Source organism: Engystomops pustulosus, chromosome 3 (assembly GCF_040894005.1).
Source record: "Engystomops pustulosus chromosome 3, aEngPut4.maternal, whole genome shotgun sequence".
In the NCBI taxonomy this organism is placed as follows: domain Eukaryota; kingdom Metazoa; phylum Chordata; class Amphibia; order Anura; family Leptodactylidae; genus Engystomops; species Engystomops pustulosus.
In genome coordinates, this window is record NC_092413.1 from 145,365,234 (window position 1) to 145,389,771 (window position 24,538).

Sequence of the window (24,538 nt, forward strand, 5' to 3'; positions counted from 1 at the left end):
ATTTTTACTGTTTATTATGTTTTATATCCGTTCTAGGGAAAGGGGGGTGATTTGAATTTTTAATATTTTATTAATTTTTTTTATTTTTTAAACTTTTTTTTTTTTCACTATTTTTTAAACCATCTAGGGTACATTAACCCTAGATGGTCAGATCGCTCCTACCATATACTGCAATACTTCTGTATTGCAATATATGGCATTTTTGCAGCACATTCATTACAATGAACCACTAGCTCATTGCAACGAATCTGCAGAAGCCATGTAGCCTCGTGTCAAAAGAAGACCCGAGGCTACCATGGCAACCGATCGCCGCCCCCCGATGACATTCGGGGGCGCGGCGATCACATTAAAGATGGCAGCGCCCGCGCGCCGCCGTTTTTTAAACGATGACTGTGGCAATCACATGGTTATTAGCGGTGGGGGTTTTCTGCAAAATGCAAAAACCCCCACCTTTGTATGAAGAGCCCGTGAGCCCTCTTCATACATCCCTTATACCTCTGCGCCGTAGAGCTACGGCACAGAGCGTTAAGGGGTTAAGAGTGGATATCTGTGATTCTGTGAAGCATCCATACACAATCCATATATGATACTATAGGGGAGATTCTCCTTTCATATATGACACCAAATATTATCTTGGTGCCAGGGTTCAGGAGATATGCATGTATGTCCCAGGGTTCAGAAGATATGCATCTAGGTGCCATGGTTCAGGAGAAATGCATCTAGGTACCAGGGTTCAGGAGAAATGTATCTAGGTGCCAGGGTTCAGGAGAAATTCATCTAGGTGCCAGGGTTCAGGAGATCTATATCTAGGTGCCAGCATTCAGAAGACATAGCCGCTTGAAGATGGTCACTGTCATGACATTTATAAACATCCTTTTTGAACGAGGCATGTGCAAATAGGACATATATAGCCGTATGGCAGTCGTAAAGGGGGGAAATTGGGGTATAGTTATGTAATTCTGATACTTTTGTGGGTTTTTGTTATTTCAATTAGTTATTCACCTTGCCACTTTCACATGGTCAATATTTGGTCAGCCCTTGCATCAGCATTTTTAAGCCAAAACCATGAGTGGGCCCATAATGCAAATCTTGGTGGAATTTTTTGCCCATTCATATTCCATTAAAGGGGTTTGCCCATGAAAGAAAATTTGCAAATGTAACAAAATATTGTTAACACAATATGGATAATTTTTAACCCTTTAATTTTCAATTTAACTTGGTGTTCTTGCTGTTTTAGTTTATATCACTCAGTGATGGTCAGTGTGTAAAATTCCAGGGTGTGGGTGAGGACTCTCTAAGCAGACATATTATGATCCATCTAGTTCTATGTGCTGAAAATGGGGTTAGATTATCATTGTATAGGTTTTTATATATTTTCATTTACCTTCTCAACATTGTTCTAGAAACTGACACATAGAAAGCGAGATGAGACAGATCAGAGATGATGAGATTCATGAGATGCATATAACACACAATGACACTCTCCAGCTCTTGCTACATGTCAGCTACACACACACTATCAGATCTGCCTTGCCTGTCTCCCCCTCCCTGGATAAAGAACTTATCTGCCAGTAGCTCGTAGTTCTCCTCACGCTGTGTACATGCTGGCAGGATGTCAGTGTCTGTGCATCAGTGTGATCTCTGTTCTGAAATGCAGGGAGGAGGGGCCCCTGCAGGGAGCAGAAGGGGCAAGCTCTGTGAAGCCTCAGACAAGATAGTTGCCGACCCTAAAGTCAGAAGATCAAGGGTTGTGTCCAGGGGCAACTGAAATTGTGTACACCAGAACTGATAGAGACAAGTTGGAATTATATCTGTGAAATGGTGTATTTTTGTTAATAACAGTGAATTAGAGAATGTGTTATTTTATTATCCTTAGTACATATAAGGAACTTTTCTTTGTGGGAATACCTTTTTAAGGGGACAAATAACATGAAGTAACTGTCACCTTCTAAAAATATTTCAATATAGTCAGGAAATGTTTGGTTATTGCTTTAAATTGTTTCCTTTTTGTCTTAGGACGGATTTACCTTGGCCATAATCCTCACTTGCTTCGCTCATTAGAGGATACTCTGAAAGGAGAAGATAAAGATTCTGTTACAAGAGAGAATGTGTTGGGCTGTCTTCAGAAACTAAGTCTCAGGTAAGGAAAGGTCAAGTAATTGTTAAACGTATACCTTCTAGAATCAAGAAATGTGCCACACAATGAATCTTTATCTGCATATGTAATTTCCATGCTTTATCTGCCTGTAGTTCTTGTTCTATCGATAATAGAACCACATCCCCGTGATCTAAAAGGTCATATTCTACTCTTTAACCCCTTAAGGACTTAGTTCATTGTCACCCTTAGGACACAGCCCGATTTTTCAAATCTGCCCGTGTTACGATATGCAGTTATAACTTTAGAACACTTTATCTTACCGAGTTTATTTTCAGACAGTTTTTTTATGACTTGTATTCCACTTATTTGTAAAAAAAAAATGGAAATTTGGTTAAAAAGTTAAACATTTTCCTAAATTTCTGATTTCTAAATATAATACTAATCATACAGTTTGTCTAACTGCCCAAATAGGTTGCTAACTTACATTAACCATAAGTCTGCTTTATGCTGACATAAATTTTTATATGTTAATTTATTTTATGAGGATGTTAGTAGACTTAGAGTTTAAACAGCGATTTTCCAAATTTTCAAGTAAATTTCAGATTCAATAATTTTAGAGGACAACTCATCTTCATAAGGGCTTTCAAAGTTCTATTTATTAGAAACTTCCCAAAAATCATCAAGTTTTTTAAACTGCACCCCTCAAACTATTCAGAACAGCCTTTAGTAAGCTTGTGAACCCTTTAAGCTTCTCACAAGAATTAAAACAAAAAATGTCAACAATAAAATGATTATCTAGTCCGAAAATTTACACATCTATGCAGGATACAATGAGATTTTGTTGTGCAATACCCTGTTGTCAATATAAACTACTTTTGGGGCCCATAGGAGAACACAGAACAGAAGGGGGCATTGGGCTTTTAGAGGGCATATTTTGATTACTTTGTTTTCAGGTGCCATTATATATTTGAAAAGTTACTGAGCTATGAAAACAGTGACACCCCCCCCCCCCCCAAATGAATGATCCTATTTTGGAAACTACACCACCAAGAGAATTTGTCTACGATTATATTGAGCTTTTTACCACCACCGATGTTTTACAGAAAGTATTTACTTTAGCTTGTGTAAGTGACAATATCTTTTTCCAAAAAACCTTGCTTTGGCCCCTAGATTTTTATTTTTAGAAGGGGTTAAAGAAGTAAACGCACCCCATGTTATCCAGTTTCTCCTGAATGCTATAATATCCCACATGTGATCACTATAGGTGCACAATGTGGCTTGTAAGGGAAGGTGCGTTTATTGGCAGATTTTTAATTTAGTTGATTGAGCTGTTTAAGGGCTTATTTTTTGAGGGACAAGTTGTACTTTTTATTGGTATTGGTAATTTTATTGGTAAATGTGACTTTTTTAATCACTTTTTATGGTGTTTTCTATGGTGAACCATTGTTCACCATATCGGTTCAGTAATTATTTTATTTTATTGTATGGGTTGTTATAGGTTGTCCCCCTTCATAGACCCTGGGGCATCAATGGAGACTATCGGCACCCCCATACTCGCCGCACGCGTGGGGGATGTTTGCTGGGGGGAGAGGTGGGTAACCCCTTTAGGTGCTATGGTCATGATTGACCACGGCGCCTAAAGGGTTAAACAGCCGAGTTCGCGAATATCGCGTTCCCGGCTACTCGTGCAGAGGCTCGACTGTCACGTACTGCCGGCTTTCTGCACGGATTGCACAGGCTCTGCTTCTTAGCCTGTGCGTTCCACATGACGTTAGGGAATGTCATAGTGCCGCAAATTCTACCAAACACATGCTTCTACGTACATATCAACAGAAGATGGAGCATCTGCTGACTACTGTGCTGGGATTTATTGAATGTGGGTCAAATATTGTGGAAGGAGCAATGGGATTGGAGGTAAATTCAAGGCATAATAGGGCTTGTGGGAAACTGCCATCAAGTGCAGATCATCTGTGCCCCTCCACTTTTTCCCGCTGTTAAGTTTTGCTTAGTTGGCGAAGAGATAGTGTCTGTGAAAAAAATATATATCTGCACAAAAATATTCATGGTTAACCCTTCATACCATAGTTACTAGCATATTGAGAGGTAAAATCTGTCATGGGACAGTATGTTTAACTTTGAGTAGTAATGGAACATTTTTTTTTTATAATGGTTTCTGTAATTTGTTACACCATTTTTATATATTGGAAATACATAATATGTTACCACATGTATGATCTTCCCATTTTAAGTCAAATTTCACAAAAGTTGGCTAGAAGGAAAAAAGATTGGAGCGAGATGGGTTTACCGAGTGGTTGCTTCTGAATTGACATGGAAGTATTAGAGAATATTTTACAAAGTACAAAATGCTGACTGACATACAGTAAATCATATGAGGTCATTAAGAATTTTGTATTTGTGATAGGTTCCCTTAAGTAATGAAGTAAGGCAAGTACCATACAGTGGGGCTTATTTACTAAGGGTCCCGCGGCCGCATTTCCGTCAGGTTTTCCGATGTTTTCGGGGATTGTGCCGCTGGGACAGGGATTTAGAAGGGGATTGTGTCGCACGCAATTGGATTTTTGAGCATCGGCACTGGCTTTCATGTGACAAAAATCGGGGGGGGCGTCAGTCGATCCGAGTGATTCGGACATAGCACAGGATTTAACCTTAAAACTTTGTCGCAAGCCATGCACTGGGAAGAAGATGGTGAACTCCGTCGGACCTGAGCGGGGAAGCGACACATGCAGGATATCGAGCGCACAATGTAAGTGAATCGCGGCAGCGTGCATGAGTGTCGGAAACTCCGGATCGGGGAACGCGCGGGACCGGATAAGTAAATGTGCCCCAGTGTGTGCTACCCTGAGCTGTCACTATGTACTATATGCACAGCATATAATACTGTGAGACTTGCTCTATAGTACTCTATATAGTATGGCATGATATGAAATACTCATGGGGCTTGTTCCTATATAATATATAAGTCACATAAGGACATATTAATATTGAATCACACATTCAAATACATAAAGATATGAGATGTGCAACAATTAGGAAAGTTTAGTTGTGCAAGTTTGTTACAAGTATTTCTAAATCTGTCCAGTTTGGACTAAACCAAGTGAGGCTTTTATGCCATACATTTTTCTAATACACATGTATTTTGTCTCGCAGAACTTTATTATTTGGCACATGTGTGTATAGGTCTAAACAGAACCTGAAACCCACTAATGGGCGGCACTACTAATGTAGGGTATAAATTCACATATCTAAAGCCAACACACATAAAATATAATGGCATACAAAAGGAGCAGAAAAGTCAGCTCGATGTAAACAACTTATCTTTATTAATTATCCAAAATATATAAATCGCAAACAACTGAAAACCTTGATTAAAAAAACACTTGAAAGTACAAAAAGGGTTTGTAAGGTGGCCCCACCAACTAACAAATAAGTTTAAGACTACCCTAAGTAACAATTCACATCACAAGTATGGCAATAAATATTACAGATCTAGTAACAAAAAATAATGAAAAGTCACCCAATAACCCAGTGCAGTTGGTGTTGCGGGGCGGGGAGCATCCCACACGTTCTGTCGCTAATAGGCGACTTCCTCGGGGGTAGAATGAAGTTTGCACTAAACCACCTGATGCTTTTATGCCATACAATTTTCTCATACACATGTGTTTTGTCTTGCAGCCCTTTATTATTTGACATGTATGTGTATAGGTGTAAACATGGAGATGGTCATGAGATCCTCTCATTGGGTGACCCCTGGTATTCGATGTGGTATTCGATTACATACCAGACATGTGCTAGGCCAGCATAAATAACAAATAGATGGGAAAAGTAAATAAGCCTAAAGTTGGAAGCAGATTTTACTTTGTTTATTACTACTTTTTCTGTCTGTGTATGTAGAAGATTGCCTGTCTCCAGGTGGTTTGGAATATGGCTGCCTGTGTCTAGATTTCCCTGTGCACCCGCAAGGAATGATGGGAGATTGTAGCTCTGAAGCATACAGGCTTTGAATCGTACCAGTACTATTTCCAAAGTTAATTCTCATAATAAATACATTTATTTTATATATTTATCTTACATGTAAAGTGGTGTTCAGTGGTTGGTTGCTCAGTTTTTCATCCAAATCTGTAAAAGCTTCAGCAAAAACCGTTCCAAAACTGGATAACATGCAATCTATTATACAACCAAGTCAATGGGTTTAAACCAGACATGCCTATAGGGCAGTGATGGCGAACCTTTTAGAGACTGAGTGCCCAAACTACAACCTAAATCCACTTATTTACCAGGAAGTGCCAACATGGCATTTCAAGCAGTAACTTATTGCTACCAGTTCTTCTACATCATTCAATTGTATTGGCTCTCCTAAGGCCACCAATACCGTTTAAAAAAGGTGGGCAAGTAAATTCAGACCATCATTGTAGCTTCTCTCCAGGAAGAATGGTGGGTCCAGCAGGATGACCTCTAAAGACTATGCAGTTCTGTCAACACCTTCTCACTTTTCTTGCAGTTCAAACAGCCAATGAAGTGTCGCTTTAAAATAGCGCTGAGAGCAGCATCTCTTAACTTGCCTGGAACTGCAGGAAGATTTGGTGGATTTGGTCATGTTTGGTGAAATTGGAGCGATGGCCTGAGTGCCCACAGAAAGGGCTCTGAGTGCCACCTCTGGCACCCGTGCCATAGGTCCGCCACCACTGCTATAGGGAGCATCCTTCTTCTGTGAATGGAGAGATGCTTCACAAATGCAGGAAGGAAGCTGACGCTATTGTGATGCAGGTGACTACAGCTGTCACCAAAAGGGTCATCTGCAAATATGGGTAGGGTGTTCCTATCCATCGTGTATCATGCATCTACTTGCTAATACTTCAAGAAGGCAGCCTGGCACACAATTGCCTTGAATGGATTTCTTTAATTTGCTTGTTAATTGAAAGCAAACAAAATGATCCTAGTTTGCCAACTTTACATATGAATGCAGTATGCCCAGCTGTGACTCGGGGGATTTTTACTTTTATCACTTCTGCAACCCAATGTCTAGAGTTTCAGTTATTTGTTTATGCTCTCAGAAACCTATGATCTTCAGACTTTAGCAGAGGAGACACACAAGTTTTTATTTTATTACTGTTGTATGTTGAAACAGGTGACATGGGTCAGATGTTTAACTGAATAAAGGTTATATGGGGGAGATTTATCAGAAGTGTCTGAGAGCAGAACTGTTCTAGCTGCTCATGGAAATTAGAGCTCAGTCTTCATTTTCCCACAGCTGTTTATTAACCAATATCTCACTGAAAGCAGGTCAAGAAGAAAAGCGTAAGAAAAGAGAATCACAATTTAGCTAAATATTTCATTGGAATGACAACTAAAGGGCTGTAAAATAGCTGTAAGTGGCTTAACAAATCTCCACTAACTTACCTGAAGTGTTATGGAAACTCTAGCACTCTCCAGAACTCTCCTTGAATAATAATAATGATTTTATAGCAGTATTATTAGTATGATTAGAAATCTTTCCATTCTTTATGTTCATGTTTATCTGTTTAGGTTCATTTGAAGGCACAGCAAAAGTGCATTAGTTTTGTCATCATTTCTAGAATGGTGGGAAACCCTTTAAATCAAATTATATATCGTTGTTGATTTTGTTTTTTGTTTTTTTTTCATTCTAAGTAGATGTAATGATTTCTGTTTTAGACGCCCCATGCAGTCAGCCATGATAAAGGATGGCCTCATCTTATGGCTTGTCCAAGAACTCGAGGACACAGATCATCTCTCTGACTACACAGTGGAATATTCTGTAGCACTGCTCATGAACCTCTGCTTACGCAGTGCAGGTGTGCTGGTGTGGTGAATGGGCATCACCCACATGTATCTATTAAACATTTTCTCTAGTATTCTGATGAAAAAAGACTCATTATTCTTCCGTTTGCAACTTATCTTACGCAGGCAAGAAGATGTGTAGTAAAAATGCAAGTCTTGTCCTCAAAATACTTTCCGATTTGCTGGGCCATGAGAACCACGAGGTTTGTATCATCTGCCCATTCTAAATGTGTGAATTAAGGATGTATAAACTAATTATGATTATGGTTAAGGATGCATGAACTAATTATTATTTTTTTTTTTTAAGAGAAAACAAGATAGGATGAAAATGGTGATGATAACATATAAACATTTTTATTTAATTTACTTTTGGTTTTTAAAGCTGCATGCAAACATTTGAAAATGTAAATGTATTCTTAGCAGGCTTCTATAAATCCACCCCATAAATGGAAAGGTGTGTGTGTCGTCTATTAAAAAACAAATGACTTTTGCCCCATTAATGGGGTTGGCCCAACTATAATTGTTTTTCCTGTGGATAGGGGATAACAATCTGATTAGTGGGATTCTACCCGTTAGGACACCCAATGGTCCTCCTAAGTAATGGAGCAGCAGGTTGAGTCTGTATCACACTTCTTCATTTAATGTCTTTGGTTCCAGAGAAGCTTGGTGCTTTGCTAGGCAATTTTCTAGACACTCTTCTTGAGAATGAATGAGAGCACTGGAGATATTTCTGGCACAACATAGACATTGAATTAATCAGTGACACCCACTCGAACTGGCACTCCATCAATTCTCCATAAAGTAACAATTCTGGTATCTTTTTTTTCTTGGAGCTCTACATTGTGTCACCACTTCCTTTAGGCAAGACATGAATAATAAAGTCACAATGGGGTGTGACAAATTCCCTTGTAAATAGTGTGTATCCCTACTCTCCAAGTGGACAGGGTGCAAGTGTGTAGCAGAATAGTATCTCCCATTTGTTAGGTTATAAAGATATTCCCAGAATTTAATGAATAATAAAAATATTACTAGACTAGCACAGGTTTTAAGGTTTAGTAATGCTGCACGATAGTCCTTTAAGCAGAAACCATTCAGTTTAGCAAGTTGATCTGCTACCTGAATTGGTTTGTTTGTCTTACCATTGAAATGAGACTGAGCTGCAACAAAGTAAGTAGTTCATGTAAAACTATGTACAGTTTAGAGAAATCTTATTTAAAGGAAATCTACCACTTTGTAAATAGCTAGTTTAACGGAGTGTAGCTTTGTAACGCTGCCTTGCCATACCATGCTGATGCAGGATATTATGTTGATTTACCAATAAAAAATACTTGTGCTTTGCAAAAAAATTGCTTTGTAAATTATGCAAATTAAGGCTGGCCGCTCCTGTGATATCACACAGGGCACTCCGGCTCTCTGCCTGCCTCTAATTATTCACTCCTCCTGCTTGCTTTGTATTATGCCCACACCCTCCCATTCCGCAGCTCCCGAAAGCCGGGTGACGTCACACATAATCAACATAACACCCTGCATCAGCATGGCATTGTAGGCAGCTTTACAAAGGTACGCTCAATAAAACTAGCTATTTACAGAGTGGTAAATTTCCGTTAAAGGAAACCGGTCATGGCTTTGTGTTTGCATGAGGTTCAGTGTCCCAAATAGACCTGCCAGGTCCTCTTTAACTTGGGTTTACTACAAACATGTGAGCAGCTATGTAGTGTTTCTCATTCTTGTTTCTGAAAAGCATTTTAATGGGTTATATACATGTGGCCAGCTGAAAAAGAAGGCAGCCATATGAGTGTGAAACGTGGACAGATCTCACTAACTCTGTAGCAGCGAAATGTTAATTCCATCTGTATTGGGTTTCTTTATACTGTACTATAGATTCGACCTTATGTGAATGGAGCTCTATATAGTATCCTTGCTGTTCCCTCAATACGAGAAGAAGCCAGAGCCATGGTAAGTGGCATGATGTTCATAAGGATAAGTGTGGGATGTGCACATTAATAGTTGCTTCAAAGCCATACCCTTATTAAAGGAAACCTACCATCATGGATCTACCTAATAAAGTAGATCCGGTGGCAGGTTCATCTATTGCAATGAAGCCCTATCCCTTTTTTTTTGCTAATCCTTTAGTGGCCCAGAACATTCTATATCTTCTATCTAATCTATATACAAAAGATGCTGTTGGGGAGCTATGGCTACTCCACACCCCGGCAGCGTCTTGAATTGCCTGTCTTCAGTTCTGTACATGCGCAGTAGCTACGGGTTTGGAGCTGAGACCATAGAATTTCCTGCTTCTTAGATGAGTGCGCACATCTACAGCGAGCTGCGCTCTAAAGACAGGAGGGTAGGAGGGATTCAAAGAGGCTACTGGGGCGTGGAGTAGCCGTAGCTTCCGCTCTATGGTGCGGCTACTTCACACCCTAGTAGCCTCTTGAGATACATCAGATAAAATATATATAATGTTCTGGGCCACTAAAGGATTAGCAAAAAAAGGGATTTGACTTCAATATATTAGATGTATCTATCACCATCATACTAAGTGTATAGGGTAATAATAAAGTGAAACGGGAATCAATTGTTTTTTACCTATAAAATCTGCAAACCTTATAAATATATTATATATATACGGTACCTGGATTTAAGTTCCCAATTTGTAAAGGTCAACCAGCCTTCGGGCAGAAACATTCTTAATAGCTTTATTGTGTTTATATTGTGTTAGGTTTTACTAAGGATTGCAGCAAAGTAAGCAGAGATTTGGCAGTATGTGTTTTGGAATATAAACATTGATGAGTAACAGATAAGTAAACAACTGTAGGAAAAAAGTATTTACATTTTTACATATTTTTATGTTCTCAATGGGCAGAAGCACATTTTAGTTTTGCTGAAAAAGTTCAATGTGTTTACAGCTTTTTTTTAAATAATTTGTGCTTCTTTCTAGGGAATGCAGGAAGTCATGAAATGCTTTATTAAGGAGGGAAACAGAGATATGAACCGTCAGATTGAGTTCATCATACGTCAGCTCAACTCAGGTATCCTTTATAGGCAGTTGAAAACAAATCCTTTAAGGGGTGTAGTTCATGTCCACTTTGGCTGTTACCAAAATATCACAGTATGACCATATTTATTGCAGCTAGTGACGGTGCAGATACATTGAAATATAAAACCATTACACAATCGCAGAAGTTCCCTGTGCAGTCGCCATCTTGCAGTTGCTGCAGCTTGATAATTACAATGCACTTTCACTAACTGCAATGATCCTAACTCCATCCCTCTAGAAGCATTGTGGGAGGATGTTCTAGAAAAAGGAATAGCCTGTTGATATGTCATATTATTTTGTGCCAGAAGAGAAATATGATGAAGTGGCAGAGTCTGAAGATGAAGAGGAAGTAGAAGACGAAGAGGTAAGTTATTCTTTATGCCTTAACACATTTAGATGGGGCCTTGGTTCTCATGGTGGTCTAGTAAAAGTTCTCTTCATGATAGTGTAATGATGTTCTGGAAAATAAGGGACTTTTTCAGTATCATGTTCACAGCTTTAAATGTAGACAAGTTGCATTGGTGTCACTTTTCAATGAGGCTGATATTGGGTCTGTACTCAAATTGCCTTGTTACTGAGTGAGACTATGGTTCTGCTTTCTTGCCCAACACTTCACCAGGAGCATAACTAATTTCATTGTAAGTATGGACAAAGAGGGCTCACTAATGGGCTCTTTTGTTGCTTCACATTTTACCAATAAAGTTTTTAATTGTGTTAAAGGGGTTGTCCCACCATAATAAGTTGTCATCTATATAGTGTGTAGGTGTTAAAATGCTTGTGGGCCCCTAGCCCGCCGATCACAGCAAAATAGGTGACAACCAATTCATTCTCTATGGGCTGATGCATATGACAAAGTACAGAGCTCTGTTATTTTCATCCGTCCCTAAGAGAAAGAGTGGATTGGCAGAAGGCATGAACTACTATTGTTACACTCCTGGACATGTGACCCCCTATTATTTTGATCAGTGGGATTTCCCAACTGTGATACCCTAACAAACACTTATAACCTAGATCAAACAGAAGGGATAAGGTAGAGCTCGGGGGGGTATGCCATGACTTATATAAAAGGTAGGAGATGGTGATTGTGCGTTCCCTTGCTGTGCTGTCTTCAGCCTGCATCTAACTCGGAACCTGTGGTGCACAATGTAAATGTCAATCTCTTATGGGGTTAATTAACGTTTATGCTGGTGTTATATACCTTTGCAGTAAAAACTGATCCTCAAACTATTTAGGAGACCTGCAACAGCATGTGGAAAAATGGTACTATTTGTGCCTAAAAAAAAAAGTAGCAATTAAAAGCCTCTGTTGCATTACATAATTAAGAAAAAACTGTAGTTGGATAATCTCGTCAATTTATTGCAGCTTTTAACTAATGTGAAAAGGGCAATAATCTCCAAATTGCCTATTGTAGCAAATGAAGGAGAAAATAGTTGTGAAGTGAAGTCTCTTTAGTATTCGGCAGGGCCAAGACAAGGCACCCCCCAGTATAGAGGTAGCACCCTTGTCCTACAGTATAAATGTGGCACAACACCCCACCATTATAATGTACCACGGCACCCCCAGTATAAATTAAAATGAATGTTGCACAGAACCACTTAATTTCTAGGACACCATCTACCAACCCTCCACCCCCTTGGTTATGGACACCTGTGGCCAGCCCATAGAAAGATTAAAAATTACATTACAATTGGCTTTTTTCTGTTTGCACGTCTCATACAGGATGCTGGCAGCGTGATCATATTGATCCCTATGTCCTCACTATGAAAGGTGGTTCCAATTACATAATTTTGTAGTCAGCGACTACATACAGAGGGGGGGGGGCAGCGATAACATTGTGCTGCCTGCATCCAGAAGGAGTGGCCTGTCTTCAATGGTATGTGTGTATGGAAAAATGGAAAATGCACATACCGTAGATTAATTTTGAGTGCTGGGACGTCGCCCCCAAGTTAGGTCGGGAAAGTGGCGCCCTTGGTGATTGTCTACCCCTCATCCTGTTTCTGGTGTCGGTAAAGTTTTAACTGAGTTTGAGTGGAATTATTTAGGGTATAAAGTCTGCTGTGTTATGATTGGTTGCCAAGGGCAATTAGAACAGTTTTACCTCATAGACTTCTGTTAAATCTCCCCAGTTGTCGTTACTTGTGTTTCCTGGTATTACACATTGGTAAAATAGGCATGCATTATGCATTTCTCTCACTGCCACTCTTACTGCATTTACATTCAGGAAGAACAAGATGTTCTGGAGGCTGATTTGGATAAAGATGAGGTTGTTCAACCCCAAGCTGGAGAACTAACTGGGGAAAAGCTTCTGACTACAGACTACCTTGGAGTAAGTATCATTATCTGCAGTGTTATATCTTGTACCAGCTACATGCATCTGAAGATGTGGTTATTATCCTTTGAAAATGTGATGAGGTACAGTGAGGATTTTTTTACCCATTCAGATGTGGACTTGCTTTAGTGCTTAAAATATTGTTCCCACTAGGTAACCCAGCTTTGCTTGAGCATTTCTCATTAAGAGCAGAATTAAAGGTTTCCACTTTGCAGCTCTATCGTGAACACCATGGATGTATATCTTATTATGGGATCCTGTACAAATGAGGCTGCAGTCCTGTAGATGTAGGTGCTTTTGAGACCTCCTTAGCCATATATATGGGTTGGCCACTCCATTTGTGGATAACAGTTTGTTGGATACCAAGGAACTTTGGCAGTGATTTTGTAACCTTTTCCATACTGGTAGATTCAAGAAAATTGCTGTCTGTGATGCTGCGTCACATTGCCAGACAGGATCAGTAGGTCGGGTAGTAATTATGTCTGGATGTGACAAGTGAGACAGAACCCAATTGTCATCTGTATTTGGTCTGCTGTCTGATTTATTAGCAAACTTTTCCCAACAATAAGATCATCAAGACAATATTTAGTGTTTACTATGGATATTAAAAGTAGTTTTATCATCTGCATTGGTCAAAGGTGACAAAAATGCAAATTTAGAAGACATTGAGACGGGGTCCAGGGGTAAATATTTTTTCACTGCATTGTTCAGTTTGTAGTTTAAAGGTTATGACCTTTCTACAGTCTAATAAGGCATGTAGATTAAATGTTAACCAGTCACTGGAAGACTAGGTGCTTCCTTGTAATGAGTGTTCCATACATATTTCAGGTGTGGATTGCTTGTCCACCTAATAAAGTTTTATATGCAAAACCACATTTATAAAAACTTTTCTGGTCTGAAAATAGAAATCAGCTCAGATAAATGTATTTCTATCTCGTTCCCTCTGTTGATTGTTTTACAGTTACCTAAACTACAGGGAAGGAGGAAGTTTGGTTAAATGAGTGATGTATGACATAAAGCATAAGGATTAGAAGAATAAAATCAATGAATACCTGAGACTCAACATCCTAGACAAACTGGCCCTATTATTAGGGATGGGCCAGCTAATCTGTTTGTCATTCCAGATTCTCAGAATTCTATTTAATGTTTCTCTTCACAATATGGCTTTATTTGGTAAAATGTGATCTCACCTTAATTACAAACGTTAATTACAAAGCTGCAGCTTGCTGCTGTAACCTTAAAAATATTATTGCATGCTTGTCTTTTCCATGAATACCTTTAATATTCCACCCGCTTCTAAAAGTTGGAGGCAATTTGCTTTGTATTCTGGTAATCACAATGAACTCCGCAATAACCATATTTTGAAATGGTCCAGTGTTATAATGGTAGCAATGGCTTGTGGTCATTGTGGTGTATGGTGCCCCAATTGCGGACCGTGACCTGGTCAGAAAATAGGTCATGCTCTGTCTTACGACGGACCAGCGTCCACTAGGCTCTTATGGAGTGGGGAGGTATGGGGAGTGCCAGGGCCGGGACGAGGCATTTTGGTGCCCTTGGCAGACGAACAAAATTGCGCCCTCCCCGAGGGCACTAGGACGAATTAGGGCCTATCCTAATGGGAAAAGTGAAATTCCCCCCCCCCCCCCACACACACACACTAACAAATTAAAAATAATAACGAAGGTATGGAAACATCTACAATAATGCCTCCCAGCCATGAATATAGTGTGAAATAGACAAATATGTCCCTCCAGTGAAAATACCTGCAATGATTATACCAAAAAGAATGTAGAAAACACAAATATATTCCAGCAATGAATATAACAAACGCATAGATACCAATGACTGGGCCGCACATATAAATATTTACCATCAATGAATAAACAGCACATAATAATATCCTGCACTTATAAATATATACCGAAAATTAATTTACTACACACATCAATATATACCAGCATTACATGTACTGCACATCTGGGCTGCAGTCGTGCACAGACATCACTTGCTGTTAGGCTGTCTCCTTCTATGCCTGTGTTGGTCCAGTTCATCCCACTCTTCCTCCTGTAGTCTCCTCTTTGCTGCCAATTCTTCTCCATCAGGTACAGAATGTCGTGGAAACTTCTCCCAGTCGTGACTTATCTCTGCAGAATTTGCCACCTTGGTGAAGGTGGCCTCTGGAGAACATCTCTACACTCCTCCCCTAAAAAAATCACAGTCAATATAGTTGCTCCCCTACATAACAGCTGAGTGCCACCTGCATATACAAATAATACACTGCGACCCATCAATATACTATAAAATGTACTACCATATAATTTCCCCTTTATTAATTTGGAAGCCCCAGCACACTACCCCACTATATAGGTAGCCCAATCCCTCTGTATATCTAGCCAGCCCCATAGTACATAGCCAGCCAGTCCCCTACCCCTCCCCCCCAGTAGTATATAGCCAATCCCAAATATAAGGCATCCTGCCCCCCTGTAGTATATAAGGCATCCTGCCTCCTGTAGTATGTAACACTTCCTGCCCCCCTGTAGAATATTAGGCATCCTGCCCCCCTGTAATATACAGCCAGCCTGCCCCCTGTAGTATATAGCCATGTCCCAAGAAATAAAACAACACTTGCCTACCTGCACTCTGCGTCGCGGTGTCCTCTCACACCAGGATCCAGGCGGCGCCTTAGCAATGACGTCAGCCGCAGCTGTGTTCCTAGGTCCTACAGGGTGCAAGCTGCGCACAGCAAACATCAATATGTGTATCTTAAAGATACACATATCGCTGGTCGCTATGGAGGCCAGGCAGGCGCACCAGGATGGGAGGCTATGGTAGAGGCCTAGGCGATTGCCTTCCCCCACCTACACCTCGCCCCGACCCTGGGAAGCGCTAATTCTCCCTCCCTGCACACACCCAGCTGTGTGCATGGAGCCTTAGGCTACATGCACACAAAGATGGAATTTGTATGAGTACTATATGTTGGCTAGCACACGTAATAGCAATGCATTTCTATGGACTCACACATGGCCCTGACGTCTGCCATGTGGGATGACGCTCAGGCCACATACAACAGATCAAAGATCGGAGAATGTACACGTTTGTGAGCAGAAAAGCTTATACTGACAGCTAACGATGGTCCTGCCATGCACAGAATTTTCTAAATGGCCCTTTAATTGTTTCACCAGGGTTAAGCCCCACAGTCTTTACCATGATTGGACTGAGCAGTTTGGAATCAGAAAAGCCTCTGAGATTATGTTGAGTTAGGCTGCATTCACACAATTGCCGCTACGCTCTAGTAAATTATCTGAAATACGTGGAATGTGCATAGAACAATTCAACCAAAAAGATAAAATTCTACCACACAGTAATCATGTAGAATAAAACATGCCCTTACCCATGGAGAAGGAGCCTCACACTGACCCCGACGCAAGTTTCAGTGCACCGCTCCGTATTCTGGGAAAAGATTGGACATGTCCTATCTTTCCCTGTGTTACGGTGCCAGATGCAGTTGCAAGATTATGAAGGGTTTTTTGTGTAGTAAATCCTAATAGGAAACACTTGACCCAAATACAGCTTAAAATATTTAAAAAATACATCTTTATTATACATTTCATAATATAATACATCACATAGTAAATGCATTAATTTGAAGAAGTATTTAATAAGTGGCCTAGATATAATAAGCCCTGGGGTAGGTAACTCAGTAACCCTATATGGTGTTTAGCAAAAAACACAAAATATGAATAATATACAAAATGATGAATGGTAAGGGATGTAATACAAAATATAATCTTCAACAAACTTCAACAAAATAGAAGCAGCACTCCAACAAAATTTTCCTTATTTATTCCATCACAAGTGTTCTATAGCACGGTGTGGAATACCGTATATACTTGAGTATAAGCCGAGGTACCTTATTTTAACACAAAATCTATTGACTTGAGTATAAGCCTAGGGTGGGAAATGTATTGGCCACAGCCTCCATCCAGTATATAGCTATTCAGCCCCCTGCCCTCAGAATATAGCATAGTATATAGCCTCCCAGACCATGCCCCCTAGTATATAGCCTGCCAGACCATGCATCCTAGTATATAGCCTGCCAAACCATGCCCCCAAGTATACAGCCTGCCAGCCCCTGCCTCTCAGTGAGCTGCCTCTTAGTAAACAGCTCCTAGTTCCGAATTTCTGGGTGGCAGGTCATCTTTAAGCATTTGTGAAGATATACTACTGGCAATTACTTCAGTGTGGTGATATATGCCTTTATATACACTCAACAAATGCTATTGCATAGTCCCATTATCTTGTTTTAAAAGGGTATTCCCACAAAGACAAGATTCCTAAATATACTTAGGATAACAAAATAAAACATTCTCTAATTCAGAGATATATATTCAGTCAGATATAATTCCAACCTTTCTCTATCAGTCCTGCTGTATACAATTTTTGTTGCCCCGGGATCCGACCGTTAATCTTCTATGGTCTAGCAGGGCAGATTCTTCTCATGAATAGCAGTGTGATTCTGCCCCTCCCCCCCATTACAAGACAAACTCGCACACAGACACTTCTTGCCAGCAAGCAGTGTGCACAGACTTACTCTACAAACTACAGGCAAGATAAATCCTTTATAGCTGGGGATGGAGGCGTATAGCTGAGCTGACAGTGGGTGTTATAGGTGAGATAGTTATTCTTCTATGTGGCAGATACTAGTGAATGTTCAGAAGCTAAATGAAAGTGTAGATAAACCTGTACCCTAATAATCTAAGCACATTGTCAGCACACAGCATCTCATAGCACAGAGGAAAAATGAAGTGTCTGCTTAGGGAGTCCCCGCCCACACCCTGGAATCTTTCACTGACCATCACTGAGTGATGGGAGCTAAAACAGCAATAAAACTGAGTAAAATTGTAAAGTAAGGGGTTAAAAAATTATCTTTATTAATCTTTATTGTGTAAACATCACTAGAGGGTTAAAGTTGGAGAACTTTCTTTCATGGGAAAACCCTTTAATTACTATATTTTGTACTTGCTATATTATTGTTTTTTTACGATACAATGTCAATTTTTTTTGGTGATTTTTGTTGAACACCACATAGTGATACTGAGTTACCTACCCCAGGCCTGATTTTATCTAGGCCACTTTTTATCCTTGTTCAGATTGATGCCTTTACTATCTGATGTGGTATATTGTGTTATCAAATGTCTAATAAGGATGTATTTTTTTACAATTTAAGATCTATTTGGGTCAAGTGTTTTTTTCTGTTAGGATTGGAGCTTGCTTTGCTTGTTTAGGACCTTTTGGTTCTAAATGAGGTTTGTTGTAGGCTGTACATCTTTTAGTTTAGTACCAGATTCTTGTTTTTCTTTCATTCACTAAATATAATTTAGAAATGGCAGTTTAAGGAAGGACTGGAATCTGAAATGACCTGCCTGGCATATCTGGCTTAACCCAACCCAAATAGATGTGTCAGTGCCCTAGGTTGTTGGTTCTCCAGTATTCTGCACGTATTAGTACAGATTATAGTTTTGATCCTTTTAAGTCATGTGTCACATGTTCAGAATGTATTAAGTAAAATATGTTGATTAATGCGACCAAACTTCCTTCTTGACATTAGGTTAATGTGATGATAAAATAAATCCACAAGGAAATGAGCAGCATATTTATATAGTATTTTAAGAGTTCTGCTGAGCAGAGAATATTGGCAATATTTATCAAATGTAGTGCAAATTGTACTATGTGACGTATGTTCTATTGTACTATGGCGCACGTTCTTCATTAATCTGGCGCACCATGCACTGCTCGGGAAGTGTGCACCAACTCTCTTTTTTTTGGGTGGACCTTTAACATAGAGTGTGTGACACATTTCTGTTGAGTCACATTAATAAATGTGTCGCATGGTTTGACTCTGCAGCGTTCCGCTCCTTCATGTGCAGAATTTTGTGTTGCGTCGGACACAGGGCAGCCGAAACACAAAACTAGCGCAGACACTTCATAAATACACGTACAAGCAGTTTACATGTTCTTCTCAGTGCAAATTCAGTGCAAATTCTACATTGACCTATGATATAAGGGTATTATGCATATGCATATGTTTTGTGCATATGAGAATTGTTCTGAAAGTCATTAGTTATTTGTACATACACATGTAAGAACTATACTATATTAATATTGATGGAATTTACTGATCAGTGACGGGTTCCTTACTTTACAAACATAAAGTTTTATATAGGAAAAGGTTATACATACAACACAGATTAATGTATTAGGGTTAGATAAATGTTTAACCAAAATGATTCCTAGCTCTAAGAAAAAAAAATCAACCCTAAGTTTTATCGCTCTCTATTTCACTGCAGATCATGACCCACACCCTAAAAGTAAAGAAGAGAATGTTTCCTGGCATACTGCAGAGCATTGATGAGCCGCTCCAGAGACCTGTAACCCCCAGCAGTCACCGGGCTGTGCATACTGTGTATGTGCTCAGAGTCTGCATTACTATTGTATGTTGTTGGGGTCATTATTATTCACATTCTACTTTGTTTCTAGGTCAGACAATATAACATCCCAAGTAAATCCTTCAAGCGCTTTCAGAGTCCAAAAATTGTCTTCAAGACCCCCCACACGAAGTGGAAGCCGTCCCAGTACAGCCGATTTTTCTTCTACATCTACATGTACGCACCTATAACTAGGCTTTACTTGGCCTAGTTATTTTCATTTTTTATTTATTTTCAGTTAAGTTGTCCTTCTTATTTCTGTAGATACATCTTTGGTTTACTTCTGTGTGTTTCAGTTGGAACACATTTATTTTAGGACTTTTGTTTAGTAACATCAAGCAGGCCGGCTACAACAAAACCCATTGCTTGGAAGGGTCCATAGATAACCCACTCCCAGCACATTTTATCTGTCATCTGTCACACATGTGGAAACTCTCCTATGTCCTGCATACGACCTTGCAGCTGGTGGCATTAATATGCAGATGTTCAAAGAATTTTATGCAGTCCAAATCTTCTTCAGATCAACACGGAAAGATGACGCGCTTCCTTTTTCACAGGAAATTATCTGTGCATAAATGCTCTAGCTGTAATGTCTGTACATGGAACAAATACAAGTCTCCTACAATGCATTACAAAGCTTTATCCCATTATAAATGTAATACATGTTATATGTCCTATACTATAGCATCAAAAATAGGGGAAATAAACCTACAAACATATATAGATACAATATACCGTAATATAATTCTTTATTTGATCAGTATTAAAAACATAATATTAAAATGACAACATACACTGAAAGAAATTCTGTCTATAAGTACACTGCATAATATATGTGTATATAAACTAGAGATGGATGCTAAATAGATCATATTATAGAGGCAATATATATACTTAGAGCCTTAAAGAAAAAGGATATTGTACAGGCCCATAGAAAAAATGAAACCCCCAAAAAATACATCAAGCCAACAATACAATTATATACAGACCAGGACAGACTATACACCGGAGGGTTTAAGTATACGTTTCCTGTATACTCTGATTCATGTATGTATGTATGTATACTATGCAGTTTACCTATAGACAGAATTTCTTTCTGTATATGTTGTCATTTTCATATTAGATTTTTTAATATCGATCTAAAAAAGAATTATATTGCATCCACATACTGTATGTTTGTTTTATTTCCCGTTTTTGGTGCTTGAGTAAGTTTTCTAGGATTACCCTATTTATTCACAGGAATATATAGTTCTGTTTCTTTGTAGTCTTGTATAGATGTCCAATAGTGTGTAGCTGGACATGCCTGAAATCATTATAGCCAGAATTGTCATGTGTACAAATCTGTCCAAGAACGCGACATCAACTTGTTCCTATCGTATTTTTCCTTTTAGCCATTGAGACTGAATCATCTCGACTTTTTTCTCCAAGTGCTCGGTCAGAACACCGTGGACCCGTTTCTCCTACTTCTCCTAGAATTTTAGATTTGAGTTTGGACAAAAGCAATGGGCACAGTAACAGGTGACTTAACCACAGCATTGTCTGAACTATGGTTAGTGTTGGCTTGTAAGACTATTTTCCCTCCACTTCTCAGCCACAAGCAATTTGTCTTGAAGCAACACAACACCTTCACCACAGAGAGTTACTGGAAAGGCTTCTGCTATTGTCCAGCAGCTCTTGAGTGAGAAAGTCTGTGTTGTTTTCACACAAATCATTGAACCTCAACCCGCAAAAGTGGAAACAATTAGTCATGATTTAATTATTAATACAGTGACCTGCCAGACACATTAAAGTAATGCATGATTGCCTCCTAGAGCTTCTGTGTGTTTTCTTCTCCTATCAGAACTTGGCTCCCACGAAGTCCTGAAATACAGAATGCCAGCCCACGCAAGGCTAAGACCCCTACTATTGCACCTCAGTTTTCACAATCTGGACCTCAACAAAGCCGACCCAGTTCTGCTGGATCCTCTACTCACAGCAGACAAAGTAAGGATACAGGGAATAATTTAATTCTAAGCAATGTTAGGAAAAGGGGGTTGCTGCTTTATCTGTTTAGTAGTATATATGCTGCATCAATGTATTGGACATTACATAGCGGTATTTACAGGTCATGGACCTCTGTCTGGAATGTCATTTAATCTGCATCCTGTCCTCTGGGTCATCTGCATACGACACAGGTTTCCGATTTGACTGTACTATTTGGCACAGCGTAAAGAGGATATTGCAGAGAGAATGTTTGACAGGCTGATAATATTAAAATCTTTCTACAGAAGAGTACTGTGAAAAGTATATTGTACACAGCATGTAGGGATAGGAGTCACAGAAGAGTGCTAGATGAGAAGATGGGCTTTAGCTATGTTCATTTTGTGTCGAGAAGTAATGCCATCATAAAATGTAATATCTGCAAGTTGGTGCCTGATGTAGAATAGTGTTTTGGTGTCCTGTATGCCAGATATGGGAAAAAAATTTTGACACTAAAAATTCTCTGGCTACAGTCACAGCGGGGGAGGAGGCAGGGGGAGGGACAAAGAGGGGGTGGAGACCTGAAGAGGGACAGAGGGGGATGCTGAGGCAGGGAGAGGGACAGAGGGGGATGCTGAGGCAGGGAGAGGGACAGAGGGGGATGCTGAGGCAGGGAGAGGGACAGAGGGGGATGCTGAGGCAGGGAGAGGGACAGAGGGGGATGCTGAGGCAGGGAGAGGGACAGAGGGGGGGGGCGGGGAGGGGGGGCAGGGAGAGGGACAGAGGGGGACGTGGTGGCAGGGAGAGGGACAGGAAGGGGGGCTGAGGCAGGGAGAGGGACAGAGGGGGTAGGCAGGGAGAGGGACAGAGGGGGTAGGCAGGGAGAGGGACAGGGCAGAGGCAGGGAGAGGGACAGGGCGGAGCAGTGGTACTTGTCAGTGCTTCACAGGACAGCGGTTAGGAGGGTCTGGCAGTGTTGAATTTGGAATATAAAACATTGGCACTTTGTAGCAAGATTTTTGTCTTGAAAAAGTGCGTCTTTTATAGTCTTAAAAATAAGGTGATCAGTGTGCTGTGTAGATTTTTTGGAAGTGGAGAACAAATAATCGGGTTATTTTGACATAAAATGTGATATTTTAGTTTATAAGTGACCTACAACAAAATCAACCTACTCCCCAGTAAACGTTCATGAGAATTAATGAATAAGACATACTGATATATAAAGATATAATGGTGGCGATACACTTTTATTTTTCTAGCACCATGGTTGTGGAGACACATGTCTCAGTATCTGACCATTGTAATCTGTGTTCTGTCATAGAGGAGGAGCTGTGGCTGGAGGCGTGTGTTATGCTAATCTTCTCTAATACTGTCCAATTAGCAGCAGGCAATGTCAGAGAAGCTGCTATGAACTGTAGTGAGCTGTGATTTCTCTGTTTTCACACACATTCCACTAATATTCTGTTGACATTAAGTTAACACCATGTTTACATAAACACAATGTAACGAAATTGTGAATATGATAACATGATGTAAACATGATTTTGTTTGCTTTTGTGTCACTCTTATGTGGCTTTTGCATCGCATTTACATGTCCATTACATTTGCATTTACATGGTGTTTACATTGCATTTGTGTTTACACTGCTTGCATGTTTACATTGAGTTTGAGTTTCCAACACAATTTGTAACTTTGCTTTCTTGTATACACCATGTTAACTTAATGTCAAAAGAATATTAGCAGAATGTGTGAACACGGCATCTAGAAGAGCACAGAGAGATAACACACTGTCTGCCACTGATTGGACAGTATGAGAGAAGATTAGTAAACACGCCTCCAGCCCCTCCTTTCTGCCACAACACAGATTATAATGGTCAGATACTGGGACTGATTCAGAATAGTATGCTAATCTCTATATAAGTGAGGTGGTGAAAGGTCCTCTTTAAATAATGCTAATAAAATTTGTATATTTACAGTAATCCTTAACTATTAAATTCTAGTAAGTACTGTTGAATAGTTTTCTCGAGGCATAGCTATTAGATGCAACAAAGCCATCTTTAGGTAGGTAGTGAACGCAATTACTTAGGTGCTTGGAATTTCCAACATGTTCTGTATTCTTTAAATCATAATCCCTGTATTGTTGCATTTTATCTTCCAGGTAGCCAGTCCTACAGAAAGTGAGAACAAGGCAATTCGATACCCTCAAGAAATAATGCAGAGCTAAGACTTGCCTTCACTCTCCCTTCTTCAGTCTGAGACACCTGATCTACCTATGGCAATGATATATAATATAGAAAATTAAATTAGCAAGCACCAATCAAGCCCCAACATTCCTGTGTGACCCCAATATTCTTTCTTCACATAAAACGATTGTGAGAGGTTGTTTGATTGGGTCCTTACACTGTAGAGAGGTTTTTGCTGCTTATTTGATTTATTTATTTATTTATGTGACCCTTTGGATACAAATCATTGAATACAATGTAACTTTGTATAATATTCACTACAATTTTTATATTAAAACATGTTTTTCACATTATTTATTTAAATCATTTATACAATGTTCTCTTGATTCCTTTCTTAGATCGTGTAACCCTTACGGTGTTCTTGGGGTCCTTTATCATTTCTGCATCTCTGTTTTTCACTTCTCACTTTCAAAAAACAATATGGGTGTCTCTGGGTGTCTCTGACCCTAGGGAGAAGGGAGATGTGCTTTATTACCACTTCTCCACTCCTCATAGCATAGCACTGACCGCTGGGTCTTAAGGGGTTAATCAGAGCTGCTGGGTTTAATTAGACCGAGTAATCATAAA

General features: G+C 39.6%; 1 protein-coding gene across 5 annotated transcripts in view; it reads left to right on the top strand.

Moving 5' to 3' along the window:
- Nucleotides 1-24,264, top strand: part of ARMC9 (armadillo repeat containing 9) — a 98,164-nt gene extending 73,900 nt beyond the window's left edge. For all 5 annotated transcript variants that reach the window (XM_072142449.1, XM_072142448.1, XM_072142451.1 and 2 more), the window contains 12 exons: nt 2,017-2,140; nt 7,790-7,929; nt 8,042-8,118; nt 9,797-9,871; nt 10,857-10,947; nt 11,261-11,319; nt 13,177-13,281; nt 19,632-19,747; nt 19,822-19,946; nt 21,161-21,287; nt 21,610-21,752; nt 23,887-24,264. In XM_072142449.1, the coding sequence (XP_071998550.1) occupies nt 2,017-2,140; nt 7,790-7,929; nt 8,042-8,118; nt 9,797-9,871; nt 10,857-10,947; nt 11,261-11,319; nt 13,177-13,281; nt 19,632-19,747; nt 19,822-19,946; nt 21,161-21,287; nt 21,610-21,752; nt 23,887-23,909 (1,205 nt within the window). In that variant the 3' untranslated portion in view covers nt 23,910-24,264. The remainder of the gene's footprint in view (nt 1-2,016; nt 2,141-7,789; nt 7,930-8,041; nt 8,119-9,796; nt 9,872-10,856; nt 10,948-11,260; nt 11,320-13,176; nt 13,282-19,631; nt 19,748-19,821; nt 19,947-21,160; nt 21,288-21,609; nt 21,753-23,886) is intronic.
- Nucleotides 24,265-24,538: the final 274 nt, after the last annotated feature.